At 40.6% G+C, this 20,707-nt stretch overlaps 1 protein-coding gene across 11 annotated transcripts in view; it reads left to right on the top strand.

Moving 5' to 3' along the window:
• MAP7 (microtubule associated protein 7) overlaps positions 1–20,452 on the top strand; it is a 124,880-nt gene extending 104,428 nt beyond the window's left edge. For 6 of the 11 annotated variants that reach the window (XM_075145921.1, XM_075145920.1, XM_075145919.1 and 3 more), the window contains 9 exons: positions 316–596; positions 4,754–4,937; positions 6,865–7,060; positions 8,608–8,709; positions 8,997–9,047; positions 9,139–9,196; positions 11,654–11,786; positions 18,741–18,967; positions 19,650–20,452. In XM_075145921.1, coding sequence (XP_075002022.1) covers positions 316–596; positions 4,754–4,937; positions 6,865–7,060; positions 8,608–8,709; positions 8,997–9,047; positions 9,139–9,196; positions 11,654–11,786; positions 18,741–18,967; positions 19,650–19,660 — 1,243 coding nt within the window. In that variant the 3' untranslated portion in view covers positions 19,661–20,452. The remainder of the gene's footprint in view (positions 1–315; positions 597–4,753; positions 4,938–6,864; positions 7,061–8,607; positions 8,710–8,996; positions 9,048–9,138; positions 9,197–11,653; positions 11,787–18,740; positions 18,968–19,649) is intronic. The other 5 variants (XM_075145918.1, XM_075145915.1, XM_075145922.1 and 2 more) reach the window with 2 other exon arrangements.
• Positions 20,453–20,707: the final 255 nt, after the last annotated feature.

The following is a 20,707-nucleotide window of genomic DNA, read 5'->3' as shown; positions in this document are numbered from 1 at the left end:
TGTAGATGTTTTCTCTCTGCAACAAAGGAAAGACAGTCCTGCTTTTAGAAAAATATTACTGCTGCTTTGAGGAAGGGGAAGAAGGAGGAAGTTACCTGGTTTCTTCCCTCTTGGCTGGGCTCAGCGCTCCCACATCTGGAGAATTGCAGAGAGAAGCATTTTTCATGAAAGCTAATAGGTTGCTCCAGCAGTCCTGCTTGATAGCAGAGAAATAGAGAAGTTTTATTTTTAGCTATTGTAGTTGTAGAGGTGATATGTAGGTGGTGTCCAGCAGAGCATGTCTGATAGTGATTGTCACTCTTTGTGGTTACACAGGCATGCGTCAAAGTCTTTGCCTTTTTTGCCTGGCACACCCAAGCAGATAACTTCCCCACCTGGTTCCTCCAAAGTTTCCTCTGCTCAGGCACGTCCTCCTTCTCCTGGCAACATCCGGCCAGTCAAAAAAGAGGTCAAACCAGAGAGTAAGAAGAAAAGACCAGAAAAGGAGGCTGAAAAGGCCAATGAGGAGAGGACAGAAGAGAGTAAAGGAACTTCAGCAGGTGCTGGAGAATCTGCAAGTCAGGAAGAGCTTGCTGTCCAGACAGAGCTCACTCAAGGTAAGGAGAGATGCTCCTTTAAGTTAAGGAATGTCTGAGAGTCTCTTATGTTTTTCCCTCCCTTTCTCTGAAACAACATAGCTTTCAGTAGTTTTCTATCAAGTGTTAATCTAAATTCTTCAGAACGTTCCTGCAGATGCATGTTCGTTGAGGAAACGTTGAAGCCCTCCTGCTTGTAACAGTCAAAACAACATTCAGACCTGCTTCGCACAGTGTGGCTTTACAGCCCGCTTCTCTGCCCTTTTGGACCATGATTTTGTCGTTCACATCATGACGCAGCTTCTTTTTATACTGTTGAAGTAGTATTATAATGATCTGAAGACTAATGGTATAGGAAGCCATCACATAATGTAGTGTGAGCAGTGAGAATGTCCAGCTGTGCTAGACACTCAGTACAGTTGTGTTGATAACACTATCAGCTTACCTATAATATTGCAGGAGTACCACATCGTGGGAGAGATTAGCAAGATAAAGTAGAATGCAGAGGAGAACCAAGGAGAAGAGTAAAGAGGAATAGGCAGAATTTTCCAGGGAAAATAAGTTATTTAAAAAAAAAAAAATTACCGAACAAACAAAAAAACCCCACACCAAACCACAGCAACCCTGAAAAGCAACAAGGCAGAAAAGGATGTACACACAAAATCAAATAATGATCAGAAAGTGTAGGAAGGGCAAAAGGTAAATCTGAAAATGAAAAATGTAGGTTTGTTCCAGCAGACATTTTAGTCCATTGTAAATATGGCATAAGCTGTCTGTCTCGTGGATGGGATAGAATAGCCATTGTGACCACTGGGATTCCCAGGAGTGGTTACTTAGGATTCTGAATTTAAAATTCATAGATTCCCCTGTGATTGTCCTTCAAAAACACTTTTAAGTATTAATAATCCTGCATTTTAACTGCAGGATGTGTAGTTGGGGGTTGTTCTGTGAGAAGATCTGATGTGAATTGATTTCTTTTGTTAATATGTTCTGTTACAGTAGTTCTAGTCTGATACCCAGGTCCTACCACACAAGGTGCAACCCCACAAAAAGCTAGAGATTTACAATAATAAATGGATACATCTGTTGTCCATGGCCATGTAAAGAAGATATGAGATAATTGCCATGTTAGCATGGGCTTTCGCTGCTGCTTTTATAACCTTTTGCCTGCTTCCTTTTGAGGAGAAAGCTTCCTTTTAAAAGGATTTTAGGGATACCACTGAAATAACTTCGCAAATGTTTACAAGCTGTAGTTCCCCAGTGCAAGGTGCAGACCAGAGAAACATTGGCATGCTTGTTTGACAGTTTAGCTCAGGAGGAAGAGAGGCTCAACTTCTTTGCAGAGTCAGTCAATATTTGAGTTTGTGACAAGGTCACTTAATATGGAAACAGGTTTTGTGTGATAAAAATATTCAAAAGTGAAGTAGTTGGTATTCACAGCAAAGAAACAAGTAGTAGAGAGGGGCAAAAGAGGAGGATACTATAGTCAAAGTGGTAAACAGTGCTTCAGATTGGATGTCTTTTGCCAAAGCCAGAGGAAGTGATGGTTGAGACAAAGATGTGAGGTTAGAGGACAGGCTTTGTACTGCAGATGGAGGCCCAAACTGCCAAAACTTGGCCACTGGTTGAATGCAAGAATCTAGAGAGGGGCAAGGGCAAGTGCAGCATTTGGAGCTAGAGAGACATTGCTGATGTCTCCTAGGTCTGTCTTGCAGGTGAACATAGCTGATTTCTGCCAATTAACTGAACTGGCCTTTAATCTGTCTGGCTCCGTGTCCTGGTTTCGGCTGGGATAGGGTTAAATTTCTTCCTAGTGCTGTGTTTTGGATTTAGTATGAGGAGGATGTTGATAACACACTGATGTTTTCAGTTGTTGCTAAGTGCCCTCCTAGTCCAAGGACAGCTCCCGTGCCTACTGACTGAGCTAGGTACACAAGATGGGAGGGAACATAATCAGGACAGCCAGCCCAGCTGGCTAATGGGGTATTCCATACCATGTGACGTCATGCTCAGTATATGAAGGGTAGGCGTGATCCAGGAAGTACCGATCGCTACTTGGTTATCGGTCAGCGCGGGTGGTGAGCAATTGCATTGTGCCTCACTCATTTTGTATATTTTATCATTATCATTATTATTTTCCCTTTTTTTCCCCTGTTCTATTAAACTGTCTTTATCTCAACGCACGAGTTTTTCTCACTCTTACCCTTCCGATTCTCTCCCCGTCCCGCTGGGGGTGGGGGGAGTGAGTGAGCGGCTGCGTGGTATTTGGCTGCCTGCCAAATTAAACCACGACACTCCGCTACCTGCTAGCTGTGTAGCCACAGGAGCAGGACGTCAGCAGGTAGTAATCACTGATGGAGCTATTCAAGCTTTTGCAGGCAAAACCTCACGTGACTTTACTAATACCAAGGAAGTTTTAAAGGTATTTTGGGTGTGCCTGTGCAAGCTGTTGTCATCTGTTCTAACAGCAGGGCCGGTGTGCATTAAACAGGCTACTTGCTATGCTGCCAGCTTCAGCACCCGAGGCAGGAAGTGAGCCCCAGGCAGCACAAAGCTGTGCTCCCTTTGGGAGCGACAGCCCTGCCTTGGTCCATGTTAGTAAATTAAAAAGGGCCGAGGTGGAGGAACTCTAATTTATACTGTTTGACTATTACAAAGGCTCTCTGGTATGTTTCTGAACCAGGTTGTAATTGCAGCCTCACGTTTTCTCACCCTCTGTCCCCAAGGCTACTAAGAGCATAAAGAGCTCCCAAGCTTCAGAGTGATGAAATTACTTTTCTGTTTATATTTGACCATCCCAGAATTTTCTGAGTTCCCAGCTACATCTTGGAGGTTAGACCAGGCCTGGGCTGTTCCCTGGGAGTGGACTGAATACCTGTTTTGGTAATGTGAGAGAACAGTGCTCTAGCTGAGGCTAAACTGTGCCAGCTCACCTCAGGGCTAGAGAACAGGCCCTGGCACTCTTTAAATTACTGGTGTACATGTATCATTTGAATTCAAGGTGAAAGACCTGAAGGCAGTTATAGAAAGACCTGCGTAGTTTTTACTTGATAGAAGAAGAGAGCAGAGAGGTCAGCAGATGTGAGCATTCAGCACAGAGAAAGCAGCTGAATTTGTGTTTGTATACATGACAAGGTGTAGGAGGGGTAATCGGGGAGGAAACCCTTCTTGGAAGTTGTTAGTAAGGTGAGGAAAATGCTGTAACATCCCAAAGAGTGGTTAGAAATGTATGTTTAAAATCATCTCCTGGCTGTTCCTGGTGACTTATTTTACATGTATCTTCCCAGGATCAGAATCTGATTCCATTGACAGTTCAAAGTCTTCCCTATCCATGTTTGTCTGCGTTACCAGATGCAATTACCCTGGGAATGCTTCCTTCAGTTAGCTTGTTTGTTGGTAATGGTCCCTGGCCTCTAGAGAAGAAGCACAGTTGAGGTGCTCTGCACCTGTGCTAGAGAATGCCGGGCAAGCTTAGGGAAATGTGAACCAGTGTTTTACTTGAGGAAAAACCTGTAACACTCTCTCTACCAAGTAGACAAAGCTGGGTAAAGAATTTATATGAAGGCACTATAAAGATTTGAACACAAGCCATAGATCACCAATAGTGGCAAAGCCTCTTAAGAAGCTGTGTTCTGGTTCCACAAGTTGCCTCAGGTTGGAGTAACTGCAAAATTGATGATGGTTTGTGTCCTACCCTTATTGCAGACAGTTAATTCAGACAGTTGATGTGTCGGATCACCAAGTCACCAAAAGTGATTGGCCTATCACCAAAAAATCTGGCTCTGCTCTTCAGATGTAGACTATCAGACAGAAGAAGATATAATACCACAGTGTTTCATTTCTGCTCTGAGTTGGGCAAGCTTAAGAAATGTGATGGTAGGGACTTGCTGAATCAGCATAACTCCTGTTGAGCACCCATCAGCATTTATTCTTCTGACAGAAAAGATGGTTTAACCTTTCAACTGCAGCTGCTTTCACATATCCTGTAAAAACAAACTTCCCTTAAGGAGTATGAACCCCTAGCACCTAGAAATTTCTTCCTCCTCTGAATCATTTAAAAAACCATGTAAGCTTGAAGATATTTTACAGAGTATTTGAAACTATTTTCTGTTCGTTTCAGGAGTGTCGTCTTGGCTACTGTGTCTGTACAAACTAGTTTTCCTTTCCATCTGTTTCAGCAGCCAGCCTGTCCCTACCTCCTGCTCCACCAGCTCTTTCTCCACCCCCAGCCCCCACAAAGACCTCTGCAGGTACAACTGACCCTGAAGAAGCAACAAGGCTGCTAACTGAGAAGAGGCGCCTTGCCCGTGAGCAGCGGGAACGGGAGGAGCAAGAAAGGAGGGAGAGAGAAGAGCTTGAAAGGTGATTCTAGACCTCTGCAGTGGAGAAGATATGTTTTTAGCAGCCTCCTAGTAGCTTCTTTTGTATATTCTGTTGTTATATTGTGATATATGAAGCACAGTACTGAAGTGCAGGAGGCATGAATTCCTCCCCAAAAACGAATTCTCCTGTTGGAGTTTTTTGTAGGCGCAATATATACCTAAGCAGAAAGCTTAAAACTTATCCCAAATAGTGCTTTAAAATAGGACGGGAGGAGAGAGCAGGTCCTTGCTGCAGTGATTCATTGTTTCCTCAGAGATTAACAAAGCTATACTTGTTTATTCCAGCTAGGGAAGTCTGCACAGCTGTTTTCAACTTTGTGATTGGGACAATGTCTCTTACTTTGAATTGTAAGATCTGTACCATGGGTGGTGTTTAGGTGTCCAACAACTGTGACTTAAAGCTCTCTGTTTTCTCATTTAAAATCAAGACCCCCAACAGTTTTGAAGGGTAATTGATGCTGTGTCTTGTTTTCTACTAGAAAATGAGTAGCCCATCTGGAGACTTATGACTGTGGCTATAACAGAAGTTGAGTGCGTTTTTAGAGGGATGCCACGCCTCTGGAATTTGTTGGAATTCTTTAACAACATTGCTGAACATTAGGAACAAGGCAGAGCTAGTTAAAATAGCCTGGCTTTCCAAAAGGCTCACAACATGGTCTGTCTTAAAAAGGGTTTTAAAGAAAATAAACTGCTGTGGCATAAGAGTAATGTGGTGAATAAATACTAAGACTGAAAGATTGAAAACAAAAGGTAAAGAATAATCAGCTTTCACAGTGAAAGGAGTTTTCCGTCTCTGTTAAGTACCTTTGTAAATGAACTTGAAAGGAGTTGTGGCCCGTGAGATAACGCTGGTCTTCAGTGAGATAAAGCAGTTGTGAAGAGTTTCAGATGTATCTTGCATTGCTGAGATACAAAATGGAAGCTGAATTGCAATACTGCTAAGCATAGAGGAATGCGTATAAGGAAATAATCCTAACTTAACTCATGTGATGGTGGTATCTGGGCTAATTATTTCTGAGGGAAGAGATCTTGTTTGGAGTTGAGTATATGAAAGCATCAGGTGAGTCATGGTCAACAAAATAAATGAACTGTCACCAGTTACTAGAAAAGCAGAAAAAATTGAAAATGCCATTCTGAACTATCCAAGGTGAATCCACTTCTTGAATGTTGAGGTTTATATTTTTTGAGATAGTAAATTCAGTAAAACTATGAAAACAAGTGCAGACAGACATCAAGGAAGATCACAAGTGTAGAACAGGTCCCATATGAAAATCTACTAAGCAGGTGACAATTCTTCAGCTGGGAAGACCATCTGCCCTCTACTTCTGAGTGGGCATATGATAAGCTACAAAGTCCTAAATAATTTGGGGAACATCAAAGGTGAAGGGGAAAAGCTATTCACTCCCATAATACAAGGATGAGGGAGCATTAAGTGAGGTTAGGAGGGCAACATTCAAAAATCAGCAGAATTAGATGCTTTTTTTAAATTCAGGAGTCATTGCTGCAAGTTAAGGTGCGTGCTGAAAATGTATACTCTTTCAAAATATGATCAAATGAAATTACAGAAATAAGTGTTTTGCAAGATGCATTGAAGTCAATGATACTGTTTCTGATTTGGAAAGTACCCAAGACATAGATGAGTGGAAGTCAGGCGTATGCTGGAGAGGTATTGGTATTGCCTTGCAAAGATTTTATATTCCATAAGGCTTCACCTTTGGCCCCTGCTGGAACAGAACAGACAATTTGGCTTGACCCAGTTCAGGTGTTTTGATGCTCTTATGAATGAGAGAGCAGTGCAACCTTTATCCAGCTGTTCTGCAGCGCTGGTGTCTTGGGTCAGGAATCTGGTGGTTTGGGTTTTTTTCCTTCTTTTACTTACTTTTCTTATGCTTGTTTCATGATTGCAGGCAAAAGAAGGAGGAGCTGTCACAGAGGATAGCTGAAGAAAGAGCTCGCCGAGAAGAAGCAGCAGCTCGCAGACAGGAAGCAGAAAAGAACCAAAAGGATGCAGAGGAGGAGCGGGAAAAGGAAGAACGGCTGCACCGGCAGGCAGAAGAGAGACAACAGAAGGAGAAAGAAGAGATGGAGCGCATTCAGAAACAAGTACGCTCCCATCCTGGAATTCTTGTGCCAGTCTGGTTGGCAGCGAAGTGGATGAAGCAAAACCTCTTATGCAGCATCTAGATTAGAGGGATATCTAAAATTTAAGTGCTATATATAAAGTGAATAGGGTTGTAGTAGAGTTTATTCCATAGAGCAGTTCAAAGAGTAAAGATATTTCTTCTTGACAAAAACATGTGGCAGGGAGTTGAGTTTTGTTTTGTTTTGTTTTTCTCCTGTAGAATTTATTTACTTAGAACAAATCCTTTCCTATTCCTGATAAATTGTGATGAAAAAAATCAAGAGAGTTGTATTGGGGGATTTTAATGAATGGTGTTATACCAGAGAACTTTGTCCCCACAGTTATAGAAAGTCTAGATGCCAAGATAACTAACTATTCTGAGCGTTGGAGATATAGCACTGCTGAGTTCTAATCCTATGCCCAATACCACTTCTGTCCGGGGCTAGTGGGAAGGGGTAGGTTTTGATCGGTTTAATCGAGCCAAGGAGAACCTTTACCTGGTGCAGTCCTCCTGAAATCAGAGCAGCCACTCAAAAGACATAAGAGTAAATAAATCAAAATACAATTTTTCAAGTGCTGTCATTTTTGATGGGCATAATGTTGGTTTTTGGCTTCAGGAGAGGCTGCGGTAAGCATTTTGGATAGGATTCCTCTCCTCGCACATGCTCTTACTTTGTGCATGCGCTTTCTTGCCCCCAAAATTCAGCACTTCAGTCTCTCAGACACTCAATGTCTCATAGACACTAGTTTTTTATTCTGGTATATAATTAAATGTATGCTTCTGAGAATAAATGTTTAAAGGATTGTGTCAGTGAATATAGCTTAGAAACTGCAGTTTTCTTTTTCAGAAGATATATGCTGCTTTCTTTGAAATCCTAAACTGAGGTACATCCCCAGTTTAGCACTCAGAGATAATGTATGGCCAAGTTTTTTTGGATGTTACAGCCTTAACAAATGAACTGCTGTAGTAGTTCCATCATACAACACTGTCACTGTTAGGGAGCAAGCCCTCTCTACAGTATATTCCAGACTAGTTTTACTTTTAATCTAAAAAGCAGGAATGGGAAGCTTGTGCAAACGTACCTGTGCTTGTTTGTCCTTGGTCTCATTAACCGATGGCTCTGTTGGCCAAATAAAACATTCTACTGCTTTTGTTTGACTCTCAGAAACATCCACCACTCAAAACATGGATCTCTGGAATACTTTTGTGGCTGCTGTTTTAATGCTGAAGGTTAGGAAACGTATTCTTCATTTGTCATCTGGTGTGTTTTCATGCACATGCCCCAGAAAAGGCACAGAACCAAATACGATGTCCGTTGTTTAGTTACGCATCTCTTAATGCTATGCAAAACATGGAGATTAATCAAGAAACGTGCAATTCAGTCTGAAAAGATTGTTGGTGACTTGTAAACCCCCAAAGTGTCTCTTCAGGGTGTTGTAGATATGCATAGTTAAGCAGATATCAGTGTAAATCTGTCCTTAAATAGTAATTTATTCCTCACTTCTTTTCCTTTTACCATCAACTCAGAAAGAAGAGGAAGCTCGCCTACGGGAAGAGGCAGAGCGGATTCGATTAGAACGTGAAAAGCATTTCCAAAGAGAAGAGCAAGAGCGCTTGGAAAGGAAGAAGGTAACTCAGTACATGCAGAGAAACTGTAATTCATTTTGCCTTAGCAGTTTGCTTCCACCTCAGCTGTAGAAAGTTACCCATGATATAAATGTGCCCTCAGAAAAGCTGCAGTCCTCATCTGCGTAGCCTGATATGAAAGTGAAGGGAATATGGCCACAGTAATAAAAAATTCCTCTTTTTGCAATAAACAGATGCAACTGATAAATGACAAGCATTTGTGGTTTGGGAGAGATATTTGTAAATTAATGCCAGCAAACATTATTTTACCCCTTTACATTTCATTGTAGAGGCTTGAGGAGATCATGAAGAGAACTAGGCGTGTAGAAGCTGTAGATAAGGTCAGTGCTGCTACTTAACATGTGTAAATATTTGGCATGTTTCACTTCTTTAGTGCCATTTTTAATTTACAAACCTGTGCTTCCTTTGTAGAAACCCAATGACCAGCAAAATGGACATATAGCAAAGGCAGATATTACTGGAGAAGCAGGTATTGTGTTTGACTGTGCCCTGAGCACAACTGGTGAATAGATGCCTACTAAGCACAATGATTTGAGATACAGTTCTGAAACTTGGCACACTAATTGCAGTAAAGAAAACCATGAGAGGAGTATAACTGAAGTCTTAGCAAACATTTATTTAGCCTTTCTGCATAGGTAGTTAGCCATTACTAAATGAGTCAGCTGTTTTAGCAACTTTGTCACATTGGTGTTTAACGAGAGGGAGTTGCTTACCAAGTTTTATTATTTATAAAGTGAAAAGAAACAAATTCTTTTCTAATTCTGATCACAAAAGAAACTGATTCTGTAGTTTCTTTTGCATAGTATTGCAGATGTGGTTGTTGCAGACTTACTCCATTTACTTAAAGGGTTATTTCATCTCAGTCATCAAAACAAACTGTTCATTATCCAAACATCTTCCTATGATTTCTCTCTTCCACACATGCTGCCTTATTCACTTGGTCTTAATTTCTATTTCTTTCAAAATTCAGCTCCTAAAAAAGCTTAGAGTCTCCCTGTCACACCCACACTTTCAGTCTTCCCTTCTATTCTGTTCCCTCTATCTGTTTTTTTTTCCCTGGACATTTTAGGTAGTTTTATATATTTTAATACTTAAAATGTAGCTCATATTCAACAATCGCCAAGTATGAATTAGCAGTATTTAAAGATACTGAAGTCAAGCTAGCAAATGGCTTATCCTATTGTAGCATAACACATTAAATGACATTAATCTTTATTTCTCTTTTGTGTTTGAGTTGAGTAACACAACCGAGGACAAATAACAGCACTGGCTGTGTGTACTGCTTTTTTTTTTTTTTTTTTGATGTTTAAAGTGAATGCTATAATTAGCACTGCCAGGAAACCTTTTGACACAGATTTCATTATGTGCGTTTGGAAGTTATTTGTTTACATGTTATCTTAGAGGGGAAAAAAATTCAGGGAACTGCTAATGCAGAATGCATCTGGGATGCCATCTTTTGCTGCAGGCACTGTTGAAGGTGCTATAAACCACTTAAATAATTCTTGAAACTATAAATGGCTCTACAGCCTGTGGCTAGTGCTTTCCTGCCCGAGGTAGAAGACAAGTAGTCAGTTTCCTAAGGCATATGAGAATTTGGACTTCCATTTCCCCAGACCCAAGGGAAGGCTGCAGTCCTTGAGTGACTGGATAAAGAGAAAACTGCACTCGCCTTCAGGGCTGCTCTACTGTTCAGCTTTGCTTTATCTAGATATGCTATTGAGTTAAAGGTATGAATGAATGGACATATTTCAGCTAACTTTAACTTTACATGTTATGTTCTAACAAACTTCTGACTTTACACAAACGGTGATTTTTCTTTTTTTTTCAGTCTTAATGTTTGGCAAAATATGAGGAGACCTTTGTGCGAATAGCCAAATCACACAATGAAACAAAATCCATCACCTTATTGTCATTTGTTTGGCCTCTGCTTCAAAATAGGAGATAACTCTGCCTTTTCAAAGCAGAACAACTTTCTTCTGCTTTTCTCTTTTAAATGTTAAAGCCAATGTATTTTCCTCTTGGTCCACTTCGGAGAAAGTGAAACCTGTATTGCTAATATCTTTCATGTAAAAACTTGCCAAAGATCAGACTGAGACATTTGGTGTAAAAGACTTCAGCCCAAGCATTTAAAGCATAGCAAAACAAGAGCAGCTGAAGGAGGGTCTCCTCAGATGAGGTTTTGATGCATCCAAGCCTGTGAATACTAAATTGGCCTTGTGATTATCGTAACAGATGCTAGTGTGGGTGGGGTGCAATTGCTTCCTTTTACTGAGCTGTATGTGAATTGGTGTGACTGTAGATACAATGGAGAAGGCTGTAGTTGTACTTTAAAAGAACATCCTGAGGCAAGCCAATAACATCTATCATATGGTCTTGGGATGGGGCATAAGGATACTCTGATTTTATGTTGCTCTCTACAGCATTTTATAGTAGTGCTTTGGTACTTGTTGAAAGAAGTATCCTTCCCATGGAGATTTTTTTCTTTTGACTTCCTTTTGGGCTACAGTCAGTGATCAGCACGGGAACCAAGAAATACCAGTGTATGGAATTGATGATGTCCCAGTGTTCTCCTATTCAATTCTCTATTGCTGCTTGAAAAGAGCCAGCATAATATTCTGGCAGATATCAGCCTATTTTGACTACTGGCTTATGTGTTAGAATTGCGTATATCATTGTAAAATGTTTATTCTTGTCCATAAAGCTATAGCTTTGAAATCTGTGGCATTTACTTCAGACCTGAAACAGGGCTTGTGTGCCCAAAAACTTGACAAAGGAAGCGGAGTGGGGGAGGGAAGGGATATGGGAACTCTGGTTTTTAAAACTGTAGCTTGCCTTCACTGTCCTGTCTTCTGTAAGAAATGTTTTATCCTAATCTGCAGGTAGATGATGTTGCTTGGTTTTATGAAAACCTGTTTTCTCTCTCTAGTCATAACAAGTCCCGCATCTCCCTTGGAACCTGCAGGAGGACCTCAGCTTCAGCATGCAACGCAATCTCCGCACAACGGGAAACCCATCACGCGTGTGATTGTTTCACATCAACCCCCTGTAAATATGGACAGGTAAGAACATTGTTAAGTATTGGACGGTGTTTGGAGGATGAGGGTTACTAGAGTAATAAATTATTTTCAGATCCATGTATTCATTAACTAAATAAGAGACAGCTGTTCAATCTGCTGTTTTATTTTGTTTGTTTTTCTGTTTATGTCTATCTTTTCCCGTGTTCAGAAAAGAACTTTATGATCTTTCACTTAGCAGTAACCCATTTTTGCCAGCTAATAGGGAAGAAATTTGTAAAAATACAGCACGTTCTTTGCAGTGTTTGGAACAAGGTGTTGTCTGCCAGCAATTGTTACATAAATTGAAATTCAATGGAAAGGGCAATTTTTTTCTGTTCCTTTCCATGAAGTAAGCTTCATAAAAACCACTCTGGATTTGCAGTGCTAGTTTTCTTGACTGGAATAATGAACACTGTGCTTTCCGTCTAGATGTTTCGATTTCTGAACTGCTTGAAATATTAGCAAGTTTTGTTTATTAAGCAGAAGTCCCTTATGTGAGATACAGAACTACTCATTTTGGCTTTGCATTTTAAAAAAACCCTTTGTCCTCTATAAGGAGAATTTGGGGAGGCAGATATTTAACGTTGGGAACTCTCTGTAGCCATGAAGCAAGTCACTCAGACTTTGAGATATTGTTGAAATGCTTGAAACCTCGGTGTTGAAACCGAGTAAAATCTGTTATATAAGCATGAGCTGTCAGTGATTTCAATTTTAGTAATGCAGAAAGCCAAATAATCCCTTAGTCCTTTCATGTTTTATGCAGGTAGTGCCAGAATATGCATGGAAAAACTTGAATGTGGGAAGCCATCATGCAGTCTGTAATGGGTGGTATGCTTCAGGGTGTGATTGGCACTAATTGAAGGAGGAATTTGCCCTCTCTCGGTCCCTCTGTATGCCTGGGGGATCTTTGCCTGCTGTCATGCTGACAAGGATGCTCCTGCTGAGAGAAATTCTGTCAGTGACACTGAGCACTGAGCTGCATGGGATGAGCTGCACAGAGCTGCCTCATAATTGTCTCAAGCAGCTATTAAATGTTAATCACTCCCAGCCTTATATGCACCTTGATGTTTGTAATATAAAATGTGCCATGCTAATGAATGCTGTCATGTAGCATTATAAGCCGTGTGGAAGGAACCACAGAATGGCCAAAGTGAAGAACGAATACATGAGATTGAAGGACAGCGACAGAAGTAGGAAGCGTGTATAAGGCTGTGGAAGGGCAAGCTGGTGTGCCAGGTTAGGGTGCGGAGGGACTCTGCGTTACAGGTACATCCGCACTGCCTGGGAAGGCAAAGGCTGAAGCGCTTGGTGGCATCCCGGTGTGAGCTTAGCCCAGGAAGCCTGGAAAAACTGTTGTAAGGAATACATAGCAGCACAGGTTTTATCACATGGTAAAAACCACAGGTGCCAGCACCACTGCTGCTGCATCTCATGTGCTGCGGTTGCCTGGCATCTAGATATACCTGATGCTGTAGCACACACAACAGCAACAGGTGTGAGCACCTCACTCCAGTCCCAAGAAAGGTTTGGCTTTTGTCTGGAAAAGACTTGAGCAAGTTTTAAGGGCAAGATAGCTCGGGTTTCTGACCAGAACTTAAAAAGCTGTGCAAGCACCTACTTGTGGCCTGTGCTTGTATGGGCAAGAGGAGGGAGTGAAGGAGAGGAGTCTTCCTAAGGCCTAGAGCAGCAGTCAGTCTCGTTCTCCTCCTACAGTGTAGGAAGCGTGGGAAGTTTCACTGAGCCTAGGACAGAAGAAGTGTAAGTGTTGGTGGGTCTGTTTTGTGCAGTGCTGGGGTCTAGCCTGAATGCCTGTCTTTGAACAGGACTGGTGGTTGGTGTTCAGTGACCCAACTCATAATACCTGTATTTGGGGTCAGAATACCTGTAGTTGGGGTCACTCCCCAGACACTGCAGGTGCTCTGTCCCTTGCACTCGTAGTGTTGAAGGAGGGTGACTTGGAAAGCTATTAGAGGTATGTGAGGCTTAATAGGAAGTTGCCTGACTGCTTACTGTGCTGAACCTTCATTCCTATTCGTCCCCATCATGCCATCTATCCTGTGTCAGCTCTGTCGCTGGGATTCAGTTGGAAGTAGCACGCTTGCTGCTGTGGTCATGAGTACAACGCAACTGAAAAAAATTAAAAGAATTCTGGCGGAGTGAAGGCAATTGATTTCGATACTTCACCGTTCTCTGTTGCTGCTTTTGCTCAGCAATGTAGATCTTGTTGTACTGGAACTTCATTAGCTTTCCAAGACAACTGATCTTCATAAACCCTAATACAAAATGCTGTGATCTGCTGCCTTATTTACCATATAGCTATTGTCAACAATTATTAGTTTTATTAATAAACATTTATTGCAGATGATAGATTGGTGCAATCATCTCTCCCGCCTCATAGTTTGTCAAAATTTTTATTGGTATTCCTACTCCTGTGTTTTAAACAAATGAACATTGATCAGTTTTCCTTAGGCTTAAAGCTTCTTCACTTTACATTGTGAAAGAAAAAAGCAGGTATATTTGCTTGTGAATTGAGCTTTTTTACCATGTTAGCATTCCAGGTTTTCAAATAGATCTTACATGAATTCTTGGTTCCTAGAAACAATTTCTTTTTTCATGGTTGTCAGAGTTAAAATGACGTGTCTGAACATGAACGTGGTTTTTGTGGTATGTAGTTTTATATACAGTTAGTGCTGCAAGGGTTCTGATTTTGCCACCTATGCTTGCTCTCTGAGTATTTTCTCCAGAAGTAAATTGGGTTAAACAATTTAATGCTCGAATGCTAATGAAGAATAGTGAATTATTATGGGGGGGCAGGGAGTGACCTTATCTGACCTATAAGTCTGTGATGAGAAGACTCACAACTGAACTTAAATGAAGACATTTCTCATCCAGGTGTAGTACGATGGAAAGGGCAACACTAAATACATTTTAAAATGGAGCATACCATGGATATCTTCCAGTTAGTAAAGTATCTAGAATTACCAGGAAAACTGGTAGTTCATGGATGCTACAATATTATTAATGGCATGTTAACTTTTGGCTAGATTCTGGGTTTTTGGTTGGTTTTTTTTTTCCCCCTCAACAAATGGAAAAATGAATTTGAAACAGTCGTTTGAAAATAAGTTATAATGTTAAAGTTTTTTCAAACTTTTTGTAAGTTATAAAAGATTCCAACAAGATTTTTTCCAGATTCTAATTTTTTCTTCCTTTACTGAACAGTAGAATCCTGGAAGAAACACAATGATAGGAGTTGGATAACCAGTACAGCTGCCTAATCATCTCCCGCTTGCAGATTATTGCTTGTTCTCTGCTTTCTAGTTCTTTATCCAAGTTAGATCCTGTCTGCTACTTCTCAGAAAGTTATTTCAGTACAGTGGTTTATGTTGACATCATTTTCCTTATGACAGTTATTCTTATCCTGTAATTCCTTTTTTTTTTTCTTCTCTCCTCGCCTGTGCTGCTTTCTATAAATGCCTGCAATGGGCATCAGTGAGAGCAGTTCACCTCATCTGTGTGTCTCCATCCCATATAAAGGGATCTGGGTCTGGATAGATTAGATAACCAGTTTTTAGAAATATACAGTTAGACAAGGTGATTGCCTCAACATCTTGTCCCTGGAAAAGAATGTTACTGAGTTCAAATTCTTACGTAGTGTTCATTGCTCAGTCTGTAGGATAGCACACCTGAAATTTGCTTTAGATGCTTCCCTTCTTTAGGCCTCCAACTCCTCATTGGTGGCTGATTTCAGTGGTGTTGTCTCAGTGGATTAAAAATAAACACTGCTTTATTTAAAATATCCAAAAGTTTGGGGTCTGTGATGTTAATAAATGAGATGACTGACATTGTCTTTCAGATCAGGAATAGCAGGTGCAGAAGCATTTTGGCACATTCCAAAGGCCTGCAAATCAGTTGTTGTGGCTTTTTTTTTTCTTATTCAGTGTTGATTTCGGATGGGTGATCAGAAAGACAGACATACTGAATTCTGAAATTCTGGTCTTTTTTGTTTACTGTCTTCAAATTCTTCACATATAGATTATGTGAAGAATCTACACAGAGCTTTGGCTAAAATTATCTACATCAGATGTAATTTTCAGTAGTTTTTAACTTTTTTGATGTTCCAGTTCCTTAAATTAGCTGCTCTTCTCTCGACTTCCTCTAGCCTATCTTGTTAATATTGATGTGTCCAGTTCAAAATGCGAAGCCGCACAGATGCTTTTTTTTTTTTTAGCTGCCATGAAGCTGTCCTTCAGATGCTTGCGAGACTGTTATGTTTGGAAATGCACTCTGAATAACTCTGGCAACTTTTTTTTTTTATTACATAGGTGTCTTGCTACTGGCACACTTATGGAATATGTTACAATGCCAAAATTATCCATTTCTTAGAAACATACCTGCAATACTGTATGCCTGAAAAGGGTATCTCCAGTGTCGTGCTGGACACTGAGACATCGCTAAGAATGTAACATAAGACAGTAAGAACGGTTGTAGCAGGTCAAAAATCCATTACTTTTTTTCTGTTCTTTGCTTTAATGGCCTGTCGCAGTCACTTAGGGAGAGAGGGTAAAGGCAAAAAAGGTAAGTACCAGGAGATCCTCTGGTCGATGAAGGGTTACTAAGCGTTGTGGTCCAAATGCAACCATAGGCTCAAGTAGTCCCTAAGCTGCTAATTAACAGAAGCTGGAGGGTATACCAATCTCCTAGGAATTTGTCTAATCTCCTTTTGAGCTTATGGCCTTTAAGACGTCCAGTAGAATTAATTCCACCATTCTGTTTTTCCCTTTGTTTGTTCTTAACTTGCTCCCCTAGTAATCTGGTGGAGCAAATAGCATGAAGTATAGAAGATTTTATAGCATAAAATATAGAAGATTCGTAGTCATAGTTTTCTCTTCTGTACTCCCTTTGTGATTGTATAGACTGCCCTGTCTGAAAAGACATCTTTCAAGTCTGTCAATTTTGGTCTAACTCAGTATGTAATGCTGGCAGTGTAATGACAAATAAATATGAAGAACTATTTATCTATGAAGTCAGCTGATCAACCGGATGGAAACATTAATATTTGTTTGCAGAAGCAAGAGTCGTCTTCATTGTACCAATGCTTGTTGAAGTTTAATTTATATGAATAAGCAGTTGCTCTCTTCCCCCCTCTTTCTTACCCCATCCATCAAACTTGCTGTGTTTGGTAGCTCTGGTAAGGTTATTGGTAGATGGGAATGAAATAAGTAATAGGATACCTTATAGCAAATAATAACCTAATAACTATACATTATAGAGCGGGTTTTATTAGTCCTAAAGCATTTCACAGATTCTGCTCCTCATCTTAGAGATGTGGATCTCTGGCACAAAAGGGCGATGTGACTTGCGACCTCTCGCAGGCACCCAGCAGGATTTCTGTGTCTGCTCTCAAACTCAGTGCAGTGAAACATACTTTTCACTTTGAAATTTGCTTAGCGTATCCACAGATGAAAAACAGGGGAATGTCTTTCTGAAAAAGAACTGGTGATGGTTCGAAAAACTGGGAAAGGCTTGACATGAAAACCAACATGTTGTTCTCACAGGAAATCTGGGCTTTGGGTAACGTGTTGCTACTTTCAGAAGAGCAATAATTATTTTTTGTCTCTTGGGAAGTACTGTAAAACAATTCTGTAATTGTTTGTGACGAGTTGGACACCCAAAGAAGCCAGCAAATGAAAATAAACCATATGCCAATTACAAGCAGGGTTGTTCTTGTTTTTAAGGCTAGTAAATGTACTGTCAGGAGAAAATTAGCCTGTAAAACCAAGCTACCTGCTCAGAAATGGCCTGAGGAAATTGATAGCCTAGTTTAAATCCATGAAAATTGCATCTGAGCTATTGTGGCTGAAGCATTTCCAAACAACCTGAACAGTTGTGATGTGGTCTGAATAGGGAATAGGTACCCAAGATTGTCAGGGTCGAACTGTTGAGGGCTTAAGAAGCACCTGTGAAAGATCACGGTTTTTGAGTGTCAGTTGAGTACTTGCTCTTTCTCGAGGAGCTTATGGTCCCATTACTGTCATCCTTTCACTTAAGTAGCACCTTAGCTTCTCCCCTCTGGCAAGACAGCGCATGCTGTCTGCAAAGACAGCAGGATTTGACAACACAGGGCCTAGTAGGAAAAGGGTTGGGAGGGGAGGGGCAAGACTGTGAGACACCATCATGTATCTTCTCAGGAGAGTGTGTGTAACCGCAGAGTGTGTCTGGGCTTGTACCGCTCCTGACTGGGGGGGGCGTACGAGAGCTTGCTCATGAGGCATCTCGGTCAAGTGCGAGGTAGAAAAAGAAAGTGCAGGTTGACATGAGGGACGCTGGGAGGTGTTTCTTTTGGCTTGGGCGTGATCAACGGGAGGAGTGCAGTCGGGTAGCGCCTTGGACATCAGCCCTAAGAACTTGTAGGGGAGGAGGGACTGAAAGGAGAACTGCATGGGTAAGGGAGTTTTTTCTCTGTCTGAGTGGCAGGTAGAAGAGGCTGCTGCAAAACTGGAGGGAGGAGGTGATCCAAGGAATAACAAAAATGATAGCGATCTTATCTAAGGGCAATTACATTGATTTGCAGTAAGAGGAAGGGTATGGCAAAGGTTATGAGAGCTGAAAAAGATGTTAGAGGCTGCAGATTGCATTAGGTGGGTGGCACAAGATGGCAGTGGTACCGCTGCAGGAGTTTTCTTACTGCTTCCAATTTCAGTCACTTCTCAGACTGCAGTGTCCATAAAGCTCTGTAGCCAAACGTAACAACTATCCTGTGTATTTGAGGGAAAGCATATCTAGTACTTGGCTGCAAAATCAGTTTTTCTATTACAGTAGAAGCATAATTTTGTTTTTACTGGCTAAAAGAATGCTATGGATTAATGCACACTTTTCCATTTGCAATATTGCTTTGCGAAGGACTAAATTTCTGTTCTAGATAAAGTGTATGAGGAAATACCTATGTTTCTTTTTCAGCAATCTCAATCCAGAGAAAAATGCAAACGAAAATGGAATGTCTATGCAGAATGATAACTTTGAAGAGATCATAAACCTGCCTCTTGGTTCTAAACCATCCCGGCTGGATGCCATGAACAATGACGGAAGCAATAGTCCTGAAATTCCTTTGAATCCAATTCTAGCCTTTGAAGATAAGGGGACTCTTTTGCCTCAGGTAGATAGTGTTCAAACACATCAAACAGCAGGTACGCCTTGGTTCGTTAACACTTGTAATGTGTTGTAATTGACAGAGGAACTAGAGCTCTTAATTGATATAAGTTGATAAATTTAAGCATTTTTAAACCCCATATCATTTGGGGAAAGGAGCATATCTCCTGTTCATAAAGCTATGCGTGCCAAGTACATACAGACGCTGTGCAAATCTGTATGAGGCCTTAGCTTTTGGTTGGGGGGGTGGTTCTCAGTTACACTGCACTTTCTGCCATTTCAAGTTGCTTGAAAATGTTTGCCCTGTGCTTTCAAACAGAAACGGTAACAGTGACAACTGCTGTCCCTAGCTTGTGATCAGCAATCGTGTTCCAGTTCTGCAAGCGTGATATCTGGCACACACATGCAGAAGGGGCGCTGGTACCTACCTTCTGTGTAACGTTCTGGGTGTACTTCCCTCATCACGTTCTTGCTGACACTAATATTGAGGGATGGTTTGCAGCACATAGATTTTTCTGAATTGCATCGCAACTTTTAAAGGATGTTAGGTAAACAAATACTAATTTAGCAAGCTAAATTGGACTACCATTTTCTTTTTCTGTGGCTAGAAAATGTAAGTAAAATCATCTTACAATAAAATAATTGCATAAATGTATAGCATTTTGAAGTAAGCATTGTCACTCTTTGCTGACCTGTCATTTTTGATACCTTCTGTTGTAGAAGTGATCTGATTGTTTCTTCTGAAGAACCAAAGGTGATATGAGCATCTCTGCAATCAGTGGAGTTTCTTCCATGCTATGAAGGAGCGTTTTATTTTTTTCTCTCCAGTTTTTTAAAGATTTCTTGAATGTCTTTTTTGGAAGGACTTTAGTAAAACCAGCAGAAGAAATGATGGGAATAGACTTGGATCACCTTTCTAATAGCTTTCATCACTAGAAAAATCATGCTTCACATGCATTACTTAATTTGGCTTTTTCCAACAAGCTTTTTCTGTTAGTAAATGGATATTTCTGCATTCCTTAAGACACGAGACACTGGAATCTGAAGGCAATGGGCTGATTTGGGTGGTGGGACTGATTCTTTTTTTTAGAAGGTGGGTGTTGGTTTAAAAGGCATAATTGTAAAATTGGCAAAGAATCTTTTACACTTTGTTGTTCTAATACTTGAAAAACAAATACCTCATTGCTCTACAAGTAGAGTTAATGGGGTGTTTTATTTAAACCTGTTGGTTTAAATATTATTGCAGAGAACTCTAATTATGGGGGCGAAGTATAGGCTTCTGTATCAGGTTCTTGTAAATGTAATTCCTACAGGGACATTCTGTAAAATGAGACGTCTCTATGATCTTCTTGCATTTTCTCTAAAAAAACAAGGCAGGTTTTAAAATGTGAACATTTGAAAGCGTTATTTTTTCATGGACAAGAGGAAAACCTATTGTTCTCCTAGATGATGTATTTATGAATTTTGTTCAGTACAGAAATAAATCATTTAATTGAATAAATTAGAAAAATGTGGTAAAACAATACTGCGAACTTGATTTCTTTTTTAGTTACATCCATGTTCACAATACTATAAAAGATGCGTATGCATACGTCCACACTTGTGCGCGCACACACACAAGAAGTACCTTGTTCCGAGTCCTGTAAATTGCTGCTGTTCCCAATGATGGAAGACTTTTCCTTTGCCTTATCAGACTATTGAAGACTGTGTGAAACCTTGAAGCAGGTTTGTTTGGGGATGTTTTTGGGTTTGCTCGTTTCAGAGCAAATGGAAAATGG

This window comes from Calonectris borealis, chromosome 3, assembly GCF_964195595.1.
Source record: "Calonectris borealis chromosome 3, bCalBor7.hap1.2, whole genome shotgun sequence".
NCBI lineage: Eukaryota > Metazoa > Chordata > Aves > Procellariiformes > Procellariidae > Calonectris > Calonectris borealis.
This window is presented reverse-complemented; position numbering and strand designations above follow the sequence as displayed.